Below are 14,010 nucleotides of genomic sequence, written 5' to 3' on the forward strand. Positions count from 1 at the left end.
GCCCAGGCCATCAGTGGCCAGGAGACAGGGTGTCGGCCATTCTCTGTGCAGACCCCATCACACTGGCCCTGTAGGGCTCTGCCACAATCACACCCCCTGATCCCCCCATCTGGATAGTTAAGAAATGCCTAGGGGAAACTGAGGCACCCCTGCAGTATTCAGAGGAAACATTAAGAATAGTCCCACTTCGTCACACTGGGAAACAACACAAGTGGGGCCATATCACTTCTGCTCCCTCAACATCCCCCCAGCTGGGCAGTGCCCTCAGGCTGACAGCCAGGGGCCCCCATGTGAACCCCCACTCCCATCCCCCCAAGCTGGGCAGCACCCCCTGCCTGACAGCCAGGGACTCCCCCTGACCTCCCCACTCCCACCCCCCAGCCTGACAGCCAGGGCCCCCCCTCTGATTCCCTTCCCACCTCTCTGCCTCAGTTTCCCCCTGTGTTCAGCAGGCATGAGGATCCTGGCTCCCCCGCCACTTTGTGCAGTGCTGGAGCAGAGTGTGGGCCCTGCCCCCAGCAGGGCATGGACAGGGTAGCGGTGCCACCATCCCTCCCCGCCACGCTGGGGCCCGACAGGCAGAGCTGCCCAGGGAAGGGCAGTGTCCAGCCCCCCAACCACTCAGCAGCTCCTGCGGTGCTGGGAAAGGAGCTGGCCAGGCCGAGTGCTCGTCCAGGGGGAGCTGAGGGTTCCTGGGTGTGTAGGAAGCTGCAGGGCTGCCCCCCAGAGTCTGGCTCCCCAGGGGGCTGGGGGCCCCTTGGTCTGCAGGGACAGCTCCAGCTCGGGGCACTGGGGCAGGGCTGGCAGAGTACCTTGGGGGATGGAACTGGGGGCCGTGCGGTGACTCACAACCCGGCTAATGGATTCCCACAGGCCCCCAGCAGCTAATGTGCCCCCCTCCCACTTCGTCGCAGCTCATGGGGCAGAGCAATGAGACCCCAGGCCTGGCTCTGCTCCCTGGGCTTTCGCCCCGGCTCTCTGGCCCTTCCTCCCCAGGCAGAGCGTGAGGGGGCCACGCCACGCACCCCAATCCTGCCCTATGGCTGCAGTACAAGCCTGTGGCCCCGAGGCCATGGTTACGGGTGCACGTCCCCGGGGCATCTGGATGCAAAGGAGGCAGATCCCCCAGTCCTCATTCCAAAGGTGGGGCCTGGGATCATGGTGCAGGGGACTGGGTGCTGCGGGGGGGACGGACTGGGCATTGTGAGGGGCACTGGGCCCTGCAGGGGGGACTGGGAGCTGTGGGGGGCACTGGGCGCTGCGGGGGGGACTGGGTGCTGCGGGGGGCCAGTTTCCCATGGAGCCCTGACAGCTGTGGGGAGGGAGGGGGAACACAAAGACCCTGTGCAGAGGAGCTGGATCAAGGGTGCTCCCAGCCGTGAGACATGGGGGTGCAGGGCTAGGATGGTGCAGCAGGATGCCTGGGTTCTGAGGCTGGGGGGCCTTGGGGCCCCCACAATGGCTCTAATTTCTGGGCCTCCCCCAACCCCCAAATCACAGGTTTCTTTAAAAACCAGGGGCCGATCCCGCCTCGTGCCTCAGTTTCCCTACCGGTGAAATGGGAGCTCAGTCCCAGCCCCTCCCGGTGGGGGCCACAGAATGAGCCGCACGTGCTGCCCCTGCCCCCCCCCCGGATGCCCCACGGGGCGTTTGGCCTCCCAGCACACGGGGCGGGGCTGGCGGTGCCCGCTGGGGCGGATCCCGGGGGCCCCAAATCCGGCTCCCCAGGGACCCACGGCTGAGCCGGACAATGGAGGTCGGAGGGAGGTATTTTCACACACCCCCCGGAGGGATGTGGGCGGGGCTGTCTCTGAAGCTCCGCCCCGGCCCCTCCCTAAATACAGACGGGGCGGGGCTGTCTCCAGGCCACCCGCCGCTGACCCGGCCCGGGCGCGGCACCCTGGGGACCCCCGGCTCCATGGCGCGGGAGCGCGGCGGGCCCCTCCTGGCCCAGCTGGCCCGGCTCGCCCGGCTCCTGGAGCAGAGCTGCGGCGTGGAGGAAGGTGGGTGCGCGGGGTCCCGGCTCGGCCCCCCGGACCCAGCCTCGGGGCTGAGCCGCCTGGGGGGAGCCCGACGCCAGGGGGATGGGCAGGAGCTCGCTGAGAGCCCCCCTCCCCCCGGACGCTCCCCCGCAGCTCGCTGAGAGCCCCCCTCCCCCCGGACGCTCCCCCGCAGCTCGCTGAGAGCCCCCCTCCCCCCGGACGCTCCCCCGCAGCTCGCTGAGAGCCCCCCTCCCCCCGGACGCTCCCCCGCAGCTCGCTGAGAGCCCCCCTCCCCCCGGACGCTCCCCCGCAGCTCGCTGAGAGCCCCCCTCCCCCCGGACGCTCCCCCGCAGCTCCCTGAGAGCATCCCCCCCCGACACTGGCCTCCCCCCCAGCTCGCTGAGAGCTCCCCCGGACACCCCCCCCAGGTCACTGAGATCCCGTGTCCCGCCCCCCCCCAGACTGCAGCCGCGTCGCCCGCGGCTTCGAGGCCTGCCGGCAGAGATGCTGCCGGCTGGGGCTGGACCTGCGCCGGGCCCGCGAGCAGCTGCTGGCGGCGGAGAGCGAGTGCTCGGCGCTGCGGGTGAAGCTCAAACACGCCCGCAACCAGGTGGAGGTGGAGATGGGGAAGCGGCAGCGGGCCGAGGCCGAGCTGGAGAAGCAGGTGCGCGGCGGGGAGGCTCTGGCTGGGGGGGGCTATGGCGGGGGGCTCTGGAGGGGCCTGGGGTTCTCAGCTTTGCTCCCCTAGGGCTGGGGTCTGCAGGAGGGCCCTGGCCTGAGGGCCTGTGGGGGGAGCTGAGGCCGGCTGGGTGCTGAGGGGGGTGGCTGGGGACGGGGGTCCCGGTGGGGCTGTTCTCTCCCCCCCCAACAGGTTGCCTCTGCCCCCCAGGAACGGAAGCTGCAGTTGATCTTTGACTTCCTGATGCAGGAATCCCCCCGCGCCGCCCTGAGCGAGGGGCAGCGCTCGGCCCTGGTCCTGCTCGAGGGGCCGCAGCTGGGCACCGCCCTGGCACCAGGGCGCAGGTGAGCGGGGGGCGGCACCGGGAGGGTGCTGGGGGGCGGCACCGGGAGGGAGGCACTAGCTGCGGCCCCCTGGCCAGGCGCTGAGGCTAGAGAGCCCGGTGGGAAAGGGGGTGAGAACGGCTAGTGGGCGAGTAGCGCCCGGGGGCCCCAGCGGATTCTCCATCACTGGCCACGTGTGACCCGCTCTGGGGGCCCCGGGCGACGTTCTCCGGCCTGGGCCGGGCACGAGCCCGGCTGGCGATCGCAGCGGCCCTTGGAATCTGGGGATCCCCCTGGGACCGATTCTGAGCCCAGCCGGTGCCCCTCGCTCCGGACCCGCAGCCCCCTCCTGTCCTTGGCCCACCCCCCAGCCGGTGCCCCTCGCTCCGGACCCGCAGCCCCCTCCTGTCCTTGGCCCACCCCCCAGCCCAGCCGGTGCCCCTCGCTCCCGACCCGCAGCCCCCTCCTGTCCTTGGCCCACCCCCCAGCCCAGCCGGTGCCCCTCGCTCCCGACCCGCAGCCCCCTCCTGTCCTTGGCCCACCCCCCAGCCCTGCCGGTGCCCCTCGCTCCCGACCCGCAGCCCCCTCCTGTCCTTGGCCCACCCCCCAGCCCTGCCGGTGCCCCTCGCTCCGGACCCGCAGCCCCCTCCTGTCCTCGGCCCACCCCCCAGCCCTGCCGGTGCCCCTCGCTCCCGACCCGCAGCCCCCTCCTGTCCTCGGCCCACCCCCCAGCCCTGCCGGTGCCCCTCGCTCCCGACCCGCAGCCCCCTCCTGTCCTCGGCCCACCCCCCAGCCCTGCCGGTGCCCCTTGCTCCCGACCCGCAGCCCCCTCCTGTCCTCGGCCCACCCCCCAGCCCTGCCGGTGCCCCTTGCTCCCGACCCGCAGCCCCCTCCTGTCCTCGGCCCACCCCCCAGCCCTGCCGGTGCCCCTTGCTCCCGACCCGCAGCCCCCTCCTGTCCTCGGCCCACCCCCCAGCCCTGCCGGTGCCCTCGCTCCCGACCCGCAGCCCCCTGCCGGGTGGTGGGTTTGATTTCTGCTCCCATTGGTGCTTGGGCTGCTCGTTGACTTATCTACGGTGCCGTGACTCCCCCAAGCCCCCGTCTTGAGTCGCAGGTTGGGGCGGCTGAGCCAGGCATGCTGCCCTGTTGGGGGGCGCTGCTGGGGGGGAGCTGCCCTGGCAGGAACCGGCGCCCCTGCTGCCAGCCATGCTGACCCGCTCTCTGTTGCAGGCTGTCCGCAGTGGACGAGTCGTGCACCTCGCTCACGTCCCATTCCGACATCAGCTACGACCGCACTGAGGACGACGTGGTGAGGACCCTCCCCAGGCAGCCGGCCCCGCTCCGGGCAGACGAGCCCCAGGGGTGCCCTGGGCAGCGCTGCAGGGCCTGACTCCGGCTGTCCCGGCTCGTTAATAGCCTGGGGGGGAGGAGGGCCTGGGCGCAGGCCCTTCTAATGTAACCAGCCCAGCGGGGTACCTGCCCCCCAGTACTGGGTCTCCCAGCAGGTCCCTGGGGAGCTGGTGATGGCTTGGGTATGGAGCTGCCAGCGTGGCTCCGTGCTGGGTCAACTCTGAGATAGCGCGTGCTCTGAGCCCCACTGTGCCCTCCTGGGGTGCCCACCCCACTCCTGCCCAGGCGCCATCTCATTCTCACTCCTTTCAGGACCTGGACCTGACGGTGGTGAAACCCCTGAAGCAGAAGTCCCGGGAGCGCCCGGTAGGTGCGAAATGCCTGCAGCTGCCCCAGGCTGGGGGGTGCTCAGGGCCCTGGCGTGGGAAAGGGGGCAGGTGGCTCCTGGCTTCAGTCAGGTTCTCAACGGATGGGAGCAAAATTCTCCCAGAATGAGCCCATTGTGGACCCGCAGGATCGGGGCCATAGCTCCAGCATGGGGACAGGCTCTGGGAGGCCCCCTGGGTGGGGGGGGGTCTCCTCCAAGGGAAGCCACATGGTTTTGTCACCTCCTGGGGCTGGACCCCTGGGCCTGCAGCCCCCCCTGGCTCCCCCTCCACGCAGCAAGTCCCCTGAGACAGACCCTGATGGAGACTTGTACCATCTTGGGGGGAAGCACCCCCCCCCCGCCAGCGTCTGCAGGGACACGCAGCCAGCGTGAGCCGACCAGCGGGTTATTCGTCACCTGGGAGCCCAGGGTAATGGAAGTTAAAGTGTCGGCCGTGCTGGTCGCCCAGGGGTCATAAAAATGTTCCAGAAAATCCCCCCTTTGCCCCAGCCCCACGGGAGCAGGTGGAGGCTGAGGCCTGGGAGAGCTGACAGGCATCAGCAGAGCTGCATGGGGGAGCCCAGGGCTGGGCTAGCAGGGGCTGCAGGTTGGGAGTGAGGGGCACCAGAGGACAGGGAGCAGGAGGGGTTGGATGGGGTGGGGTCCTGGGGGGGCAGTTAGGGGTGGGGGGTTCTGGGAGGGGGCGGTCAGGGGACAAGGAGCAGGGGGGGGTTGGATGGGTTGGGGGTTCTGAGGGAGGCAGTCAGGGGGTGGGAGGTGGGAGGGGGCAGATAGGGGGCAGGGCTAGGCTGTTTGGGGAGGCACAGCCCATCCCTGCCCTAGTGCAAGGGGCTTGTGGGCATCTGGACTCCTGGGTTCCATCCCCAGCTCGGCCCCAGTGGCATGTGGCCACGGTTCTGTGTCTGTGCATGGTGGGGACCCCTTCTCCCCATGCAGGGCGGCCCCAGCACCCAGGGGCCCCGGGGGATGGGGGGAGACAAGCGGCCAGGGCTCCTGGGAGCTGAGCAGTGGTATCGCCCTCCCAACCCTAGCCCCAGGGCTCCACTTCTGGGGGCAGGGCTTTGCCGGGCAGGACTTAGCCGGAAGTGAGGGGCTTCTGGTGCAGAGCAAAGCCCGGCCCTGGGCTCTGCCGGTGCCCCTCAGTCCCGACCCGCAGCCCCCTGGCAGCCCGGCCCTGGGCTCTGCCGGTGCCCCTCAGTCCCGACCCGCAGCCCCCTGGCAGCCCGGCCCTGGGCTCTGCCGGTGCCCCTCAGTCCCGACCCACAGCCCCCTGGCAGCCCGGCCCTGGGCTCTGCCGGTGCCCCTCAGTCCTGACCCGCAGCCCCCTGGCAGCCCGGCCCTGGGCTCTGCCGGTGCCCCTCAGTCCTGACCCACAGCCCCCTGGCAGCCCGGCCCTGGGCTCTGCCGGTGCCCCTCAGTCCCGACCCGCAGCCCCCTGGCAGCCCGGCCCTGGCCTTCGCGGACTATCCCTTGTGCAGTGTTTCGTGACCTGGCTGCTGTTCTGTCTGGAGCCGGGGTGGTGCCCGGTGGAGGGGGGACGGGGGGGCTGCGCTGTGGGTGCCCTGCCCGGGCTGCTCTCACCTGCCCGTCTGCTCTGTCCCCAGCGCTCGTCTCTGGCCCCCCTGATCGGCCCCGTGGTCGCAGCAAAGCGCACGCGCCCCCCCGTGCTGCCAGCCGCCGGCGTGAGTATGGGGCTGGGGGACCTGTGGGAGCCCCTTGGAGACGGGTCAGGGTGAGCGGCCCCTTCCCCCGGAACATGCCTGGACCCCGGGGCTCCCGTGGGCAGCTGGCCAGGGCCGGGGTGACCGTGGTGGGGCAGCCCCTGGCTGACTGGCCCAGGAGGGCAAGTGAGGGGTGGGGGCGGGGCACGGGCCCTGCTCCCCAAAGGCTCCACCCACCTTTCCCTGGGCCCCCAAATCCCCGCTCGCTTGGCGCCCCGCTCTGCTGCTTGCCCTGCAGGGCCCCGGTGCGGGCTGGGCGGGGGCAGGGCCCTGCGGGCAGGCTGGGGGGCGGGGTGGGGGGCAGCTCAGCTCCAGTCTCCACCTCTCCCCCCCGCAGGCGAGTGAGCCCCTGGTGTCGCTCTCGGCGGGGCCCGTCGCTGAAGACCGAGGCCCAGACCGGAGCCGGCTGCCCGTGGCCGCGGTGCCCGTGCTGGGCCGACGCTCGCACCTGGGCCGACGCCTCTCCACGCTCACAGGTCGCCCCGCCGTCTGTGGGGGGCGGGGGGGGGCAGTGTGCGCCTGGCCGGGGCCGCCCCGAGCCACGGGGGGCTGGTGCTGGCCCAGCTCCTGGGGAGGCCCCGGCCGTGCCCTGCCCCGGGGAGGCTGCGTCGGCAGCTGGGGCCCTGCTGGGCCAGTGCCCCCCCCCGCCCCCCCCAAGCGGGAGGGTCTGGGCTCCCCTGTGGGAAGGGGGGGCGCTGCAGGGGCTGGCTTGGGCAGCGGGAGGGTGCCTGCGCTGGGACCCCCCCACACACTGATTCTCCTCCCCCCTCCGCCCCCCCAGAGCTGACCACGGTGTGGGGGAGCAGTGAGGACTCAGACAGCCACCCGGAGAGTGGGGCAGGGCTGGAGCCCAAGGGGCTGGACCCCTTCCCCTCCCCCCCACAGGGGCCGCCGCCACCCCAGCACCTCTTCACTTCCAAAACGGTGGGGAGCAGCGCGGGCCCCATGGACAGCCCCTCCCCCATACAGGGGTGCCTGCAGCCGGGGTCCCAGCTCCCCTTCCCCACCACATCCCACGTCCGCTCCCGGGGGGCTCTGGGCGAGCAGGTTTGGGGAGGGGGCAGCGGGTCTCCGGGTGAGATTGGCCCTGCGGGGGGTCCCGGGGGGCTCTGGGCGAGCAGGTTTGGGGAGGGGGCAGCGGGTCTCCGGGTGAGATTGGCCCTGCGGGGGGTCCCGGGGGGCTCTGGGCGAGCAGGTTTGGGGAGGGGGCAGCGGGTCTCCGGGTGAGACTGGCCCTGCGGGGGGTCCCGGGGGGCTCTGGGCGAGCAGGTTTGGGGAGGGGGCAGCGGGTCTCCGGGTGAGATTGGCCCTGCGGGGGGTCCCGGGGGGCTCTGGGCGAGCAGGTTTGGGGAGGGGGCAGCGGGTCTCCGGGTGAGACTGGCCCTGCGGGGGGTCCCGGGGGGCTCTGGGCGAGCAGGTTTGGGGAGGGGGCAGCGGGTCTCCGGGTGAGATTGGCCCTGCGGGGGGTCCTGGGTGGGCTCTGGTCCCCGGGGCGGGGGGGGGCAGTGGGTTCTGGGGCGGGGCGGCGGGGGGGGGGGGGGTCTGTCCGGCGGCCCGGTGACTCCCCCTCTCGGCAGGTGATCCGCCCCGAGCCCTGTGCCGGCTGCGGTGCCCGGGCCCGCTTCGGGCGGGTGGTGCTGCGATGCCGGCAGTGCCTCCTGCTGGCCCACCCCGAGTGCCGCGGGCGCTGCCCCCCCCTCTGCGCCCCGGGCCCCCGGCCCCGGCCCCGGCAGGTGAGTACCCGGGGGAGCACCCGGGGCGGGCCAGGGGTCCGCGGCCCGGCCCCTCCCTCACCCTGCCCCTCCCGCAGGGCGTCCTGGCCGACTTCGCGCCCCCCACGGCCCCCCTGGTGCCCGCCCTGGTGGTTCACTGCGTGAGCGAGGTGGAGCGCAGAGGCCTGACGGAGGTAGGAGGGAGGGGAGCTCGGGGGTGGGGGGGGGTCCCTGCTGTGGAGACTGACCCCCCCCCCGCACCCCCCAGACAGGGCTGTACCGGGTGCCCGGCGCGGAGCCGCTGGTGCGGGAATGGAGGCAGAAGCTGCTGCGGGCCAAGGGGGCGCTGCCCTCGCTGGGCCGCGTGGGCGACGTACACGTGGTGTGTGGGGTGCTCAAGGACTTCCTGAGGGGCCTCGAGGAGCCGCTGGTCACCTTCCGCCTGCACCCCGTCTTCCTGCGGGCTGCCGGTGAGCGGGGCGGGGCCGGTGGGGTGGGGCTGGAGTGGGGTGGGGGGGAGGGGGGCTGGGGCGGGGCTTGTGGGCTGGGGCGGGGCCGGTGGGGTGGGGCTGGAGTGGTGTGGGGGGGAGGGGGGCTGGGGCGGGGCCGGTGGGGTGGGGCTGGAGTGCTGGGGCGGGGCTTGTGGGCTGGGGCGGGGCCGGTGGGGTGGGGCTGGAGTGGTGTGGGGGGGAGGGAGGCTGGGGCGGGGCTTGTGGGCTGGGGCGGGGCCGGTGGGGTGGGGCTGGAGTGGTGTGGCGGGGGAGGGGGGGCTGGGGTGGGGCTGGAGTGCTGGGGCGGGGCTTGTGGGCTGGGGCGGGGCCGGTGGGGTGGGGCTGGAGTGGTGTGGGGGGGAGGGGGGGCTGGGGCGGGGCTTATGGGCTGGGGCGGGGCGTGTGGGGGGGAGGGGGGCTGGGGCGGGGCCGGTGGGGTGGGGCTGGAGTGGTGTGGGGGGGAGGGGGGCTGGGGCGGGGCTTGTGGGCTGGGGCGGGGCCGGGGGGCTGGGGCTGGAGTGGTGTGGTGTGGGGGGGAGGGGGGGCTGGGGCAGGGCTTGTGGGCTGGGGCGGGGCCGGTGGGGTGGGGCTGGAGTGGTGTGGTGGGGGAGGGGGGGCTGGGGCGGGGCTTGTGGGTTGGGGCGGGGCCAGGGCTGGGAGGAGTGTGCAAGGTGGGGCAGGAGGCGGGGCCTGTGGGTTTTGGGTGGGCCCCCCACAGGCCAAGGGAGGTGCTGGGACTTTCTTGGGGGGCCAGGGTCAGCTTGCTCCTGGTTGGGAACCTTTCCCAAGGCCCCCCCCCGACCCACAGCCCGTGCGTGGGGTATCCAAGGTGCCGTCTTTCCGAACCCCCTGGCTCTGCCCCCCAGTGCTGGGCTGTGCTGGTGCAGTGGGGCAGCACTGGGCTGGGGGGCGGCCAAGGGCCCCTGTCCCCCCCCCCCCCCATGACCATGGCTCCTGGCTCTGCCCCCAGAGATCCCGGACGAGGCCGCCTGCCAGGCAGCCCTGTGCCACGTGGTGAGCAAACTGCCCCCCGCCAACCGGGACACGCTGGCCTTCCTAATGCTGCATCTGCTGAGGTGAGGGGGGGCCGGGGCCGGGGGCTCCTGGGGGGGCTTGGGAAAGGCTCCCCCAGCCCGTGGATCGGCGCGGTTTCCCATTCAGCTCTGGGATGTGTGAGTGCCCCCCCGCCCCCCGGTGCAGTGTCTCGCGGATCAGGGGCTATGCCCCGGGATTCGCCGGGCTCCCTCCCCCTCACTGGTGCCCTGAGGGCAGGAAGGGCCCGCGTGCCGTGGGGCTGCCGTGGGGCAGCAGTTCCGCTGAGTGGGTGTCACAGCTGATCCCCTGGGTGGGGTCCCGTGCGGCTCGCTCAGTGTCCCTCTGTTCCCAGGGCCTGGCTCCTGGCAGGGCCCCCCGTGGGGCCGTCCCTCCGGCCCAGGGTCAGCGCGGCTCAGTGCCCCAGATGGACCCTCCGCCCCGGGAGCGCACGTGGGTCTGTCCCCATCTCTCTGCCAGGTGCCCCGGTGCCTCTCCGGGCCTGGGGTCGCCTGGTTTCCCTCTGCGGGGAGAGTCGGTGTCGTTCTGCCCAGACCCGTCTGTCCCTGGTTTGGGTTTGTGCACCCCGGTCACGCCGAGATTGGGGGGTTCCTGGGAGGGTCCAGCAGCTTGAGCCTTGGCAGTTTGCCCCCCAGGCAAAGCGAACCTGCCCGGGGAGCCGGGCTGCTGCCCCTGGGGCCCGGGCGGGAGGAATGGGCCATGCTTGCGTTGGGGTTGGCTGCTGACCCGCTTGTGCTTTGTGGGGGGGGGGGTGAAGGGGGCGTTCGCTGCCCTGGCTGAGGTGGCCGGACCTGGGGTGTCAGGGAGCCGGGGGACCCGGCCGGGACCCTGGGGGAGGGTCTGTGGCGGTTCGGGGGTTGGGGCGGCCCCGGGCAGGGTGCTCGGCAGAGTTTCGTTGGGGGTTGTCGATTGGGAGCCCGGGGCGGGGTCCTGGCAGGACGCCCCGTCACGGCAGCCCGGACGCCTGGCTCCCCACAGGGTCGCTCGGAGCCCCGAGTGCAGGATGGACGCGCTGAACCTGGCCCGGGTCTTCGGGCCCACGCTGGTGGGGCACGGCACGAGCAGCCCCACGCCCCTGGCCATCCTGCAGGACACGCCCCAGCAGTGCGAGGTAGGAGCCCCCGTGGTGCAGGTGTGGGGGGGGCTGCTGTCTGCTCCGGCCTCGCCCCATTGCACCCCCCTCCGTTCTCCCCTGCTGCCGGGGATCCAGCTCCTCTGTCGGGGGGCCTGGGGGGCGCGTCTCAGCGGCTCCCCCTCCCCCCCAGGTGATGGTTCGTCTCCTGTCACTGCCGCCCGAGTTCTGGAGGCCCTTCGTGGGGACGGAGCTGGAGAACCTGGTGCCCGCGGCCACGAGCGACCCCCTGGCGCTGGACAGACGGGGTGAGCATGGGGGCTCCCTGCCGGGGACAGCGGGCCCGTGGGGGGCAGAGGCTGCGCACCTGGCCCGAGCCCCAGAGAGCAGCTGGAGCAGGCAGAGGAAGGGGGCTCTGGGGGCCCCCACAGAGTTGGTGGGGGGAGCGCTCTGCCCTGGGGGTCACCCTGTGCCCCATCCCCAGGCCTGGTGCCCCGGTGATGGGGGCAGAGGAGCAGACAACCCCTCCCCCCCATGACCAGGGGCAGAGCTGCACTCGCCCACAGAGCAGGGCAGTGGTGGCTTGGCACCAGCGGCCCTTGGAGATGGGGCAGGGGGGCTGGGCTGCTGCAGGGAGAGACCCCCCCGCCCCCCCACTTCCCCTCGGCGCAGCCCCCAGCCCTGAGCCGTGACTGCCTCAGTGGGGCAGCCGGAGCCCAGCCCCAGGGTGGTGCTGTCGGGGGGGCAGAGGGTTGAATGGACTCGGGGGGGGGGGGGGGGCCGCAGGTTGCAGACATCCCCCTCCCCTGCTCACAGTGTGCCCCCCCCCCCCCCCACAGAGCGGCTCTTCCGCCCCCTCTCGTCCCCTGAGATGAACTCGACTCAGCTGAGCCCGACTGGCGGCTGCTTCCCTGACCCGCTGCGGAGCTGCATGGGCACCGTGCCCGCCCCCCTGTGAGTGCCCCGGGGCGGTGGGGGGGCACTGTGCCCCTGTGGGTGCCCCGGGGGGGTGGGGGCTGCTGCGGCCACAGCCCCCTGTGGGTGTCATGGGGGGTGGGGGGGCACCGTGCCCCTGTGGGTGCCCCAGGGAGGTGGGGGGGGGCCCGCTGCGGCCATGCCCCCCTGTGAGTGCCGCGGGGGGGTGGGGGGGCACTGTGCCCCTGTGGGTGCCCTAGGGGGGTGGCACTGCAGGGGGGGTGGAGGGGGCGCCGCTGTGGCCATGCCCCCCTGTGAGTGCCACGGGGGGGTGGCACTGCAGGGGGGGATTGGGGCTGGGGGGGAGTTGTCGCTCTGTGTCTCTGGGGAAGCTGCCCCTGCCCTAACCTCTCTTCTGCCCCCAGGCCGGCGTCGGGCCCCAGGAAGACGGGCCGCTTCTTCCCCTCCCTGCTGTAGGCCCTGGCCGGGGATGGCTCCAAGGGCTGGGCAGCCTGGGCTGGGGGCGGGGAAAGTGTCAGCCCTGGGGGGCAGGCGCCAGCGTTCGCTGCACGGGGGTGTGGAGGGAACATGCACGGGGCTGTGGGTCCCTGCCCCACGGCAGGGGCTACTGGACTGAGCTGGGGGCCTGGCTCCCCCACCGCTCCCTGTCTGAGCGTCCCCGGGGTGGAAGAGGGGCACAGGGACCTGGGGGCTAATTTCTATTAAATGCTTGTGCAGAGCCAGGCCTGTCGGGGTGCGTGTGTGTGTTGGGGGGGGGGGGGGCGTGTGCCTATTCTACCCTGCTGGGGGGGAGGGGGACATAGGGTCTCCCAGCAGCAACCCCATGGCCTGGCTTCGGGGGAAACGTGCACCTGGCTTCCCTGGGCCCCTCCTGGGGGGCAGGGAGGGAGCCCCTCAGTCCCCTGGGGCTGCAGGGGCGACACAAGCTGGGGCAGATTCTGGGTCACTGCAGGGCCTCCGGCCCCAGGGCTCAGCTGGTGGGTCGCTACGGGAGGGGCAGGAATTTCCCCCTCAAGTCTGGGGCGGGGTGACTGGGGGATTCTCAGTGAGGTGGGGTCTTTACAGCAGGGCTGGGGGCTGTCAGTCGCTCAGCCAGAGCGGGGTGGGGGAGCATGGGGGGCCAGTGCTGGGGCAGGGGGCGGCTCTGGCGTTAGTCAGGCAGCTGCAGTACGGCCCACTCCCTGCAGGGGGCTCTGCCTGCATCTTACCCCAGCTGCCCCCAGAGCTTGGCTGGGGTGGCCAAGCCCCTACCACCCCCCCCCCATTTACCCTTCTGTGGGCTCAGGGGGTACCCTGGTTAGTTTGCCCCCCCCCCCCCGTCCTGTTCCTTGGGTTCCGGGTGTCCCTGGCTAATAGCCGGAAGCTGGATTCATTATCAATCCCCTGGGGTGTCCGGGGCTCCCCGATCCTGCGCTCCCGGGTGCCCGGCTGCTGTGTGGCCAGGCCGTGGGCTCTAGCAGCTCGGGGCCGGGGCTTGGAGGCGAGTTCGCGTCGGGGCTCCCAGGGCTCCCTCCTCCCTGCCGCTCTCCTGCGCTGAGCCGGTTACACCGGGAACCCCGGATCCTGCTTGGCTGGGCCGGAACTGGGCCCTTTCCCAGAGCAATCGGAACCAAGCGGGCTCCAGACTTGGGCGGGGGGTGGGGGCACAGGGGGCTCAGGGCTGGGGGGGCAGGCTCTGGGGTGGAGCTGGAGATAAGGGGTTTGGGGTACAGGAGGGGGCAGGGGTACAGGGGGCATGAGGGCTCTGGGGTGGAGCTGGAGATAAGGGGTTTGGGGTACAGGAGGGGGCAGGGGGCATGAGGGCTCTGGGGTGGAGCTGGAGATAAGGGGTTTGGGGTACAGGAGGGGGCTCAGGGCATGGGGTTGGGGTGCAGAGGGGTGAGGGCTCTGGGCTGGAGCTGAGTGGTTTGGGGTACAGGAGGGGGTGCAGGGGCAGGGCTCAGGGTTGTCAGTGGCACAGAAGGTGAAGGTAGCTCCCTGCCTGCTCTGGCTCTGCTCTATGCCCCCAACGTGGCCGGCAGGTCCAGCTCCGAGGTGGGGGGAGGAGGGGCAGGAGCCCCCCCAGCCATGCATGGGGGCACTGCCAGCGCTGTCCCCCCTGCAGGAATCTCGCTGGGGCTGTGGGTTCCTGGGCTGCCCCTTGGGGGCCGGGGCCCTCCCAGGCCTGGTTCTCCAGCCCCCGCGGGGGTGGGGGGTGGCAGCCTTGGGCAGAGCAGTGACTGAACACACATGTGAATTGTATCTTCAACGAACACAGCCTGTTGCCTTTTCCCTTGAAAACGATCCAGTGTGCCTCTTATCAG

At 72.4% G+C, this 14,010-nt stretch overlaps 1 protein-coding gene across 3 annotated transcripts; it reads left to right on the plus strand.

The window, feature by feature from the left end:
* The first annotated feature begins 1,877 nt into the window (after positions 1–1,877).
* Positions 1,878–12,440, plus strand: LOC140895238 (rac GTPase-activating protein 1-like). 3 transcript variants are annotated; one of them, XM_073304668.1, is made up of 16 exons: positions 1,878–2,003; positions 2,444–2,646; positions 2,872–3,005; positions 4,215–4,293; positions 4,647–4,700; positions 6,327–6,404; positions 6,781–6,919; positions 7,225–7,367; positions 8,021–8,176; positions 8,254–8,349; positions 8,424–8,625; positions 9,617–9,722; positions 10,678–10,810; positions 10,965–11,079; positions 11,611–11,725; positions 12,112–12,440. In XM_073304668.1, exons 1-16 carry the CDS (start codon positions 1,919–1,921, stop codon positions 12,161–12,163), a joined length of 1,890 nt encoding a protein of 629 aa, XP_073160769.1. In that variant the 5' UTR covers positions 1,878–1,918; the 3' UTR covers positions 12,164–12,440. The 3 variants fall into 3 exon arrangements, with proteins under 3 accessions (XP_073160769.1, XP_073160770.1, XP_073160771.1); XM_073304669.1 differs by lacking the exon at positions 8,254–8,349; XM_073304670.1 differs by lacking the exons at positions 10,678–10,810; positions 11,611–11,725; positions 12,112–12,440 and having other exon boundaries at positions 10,965–11,031.
* Positions 12,441–14,010: the final 1,570 nt, after the last annotated feature.

The sequence above is a fragment of the Lepidochelys kempii genome, chromosome 11, assembly GCF_965140265.1.
Source record: "Lepidochelys kempii isolate rLepKem1 chromosome 11, rLepKem1.hap2, whole genome shotgun sequence".
NCBI lineage: Eukaryota > Metazoa > Chordata > Testudines > Cheloniidae > Lepidochelys > Lepidochelys kempii.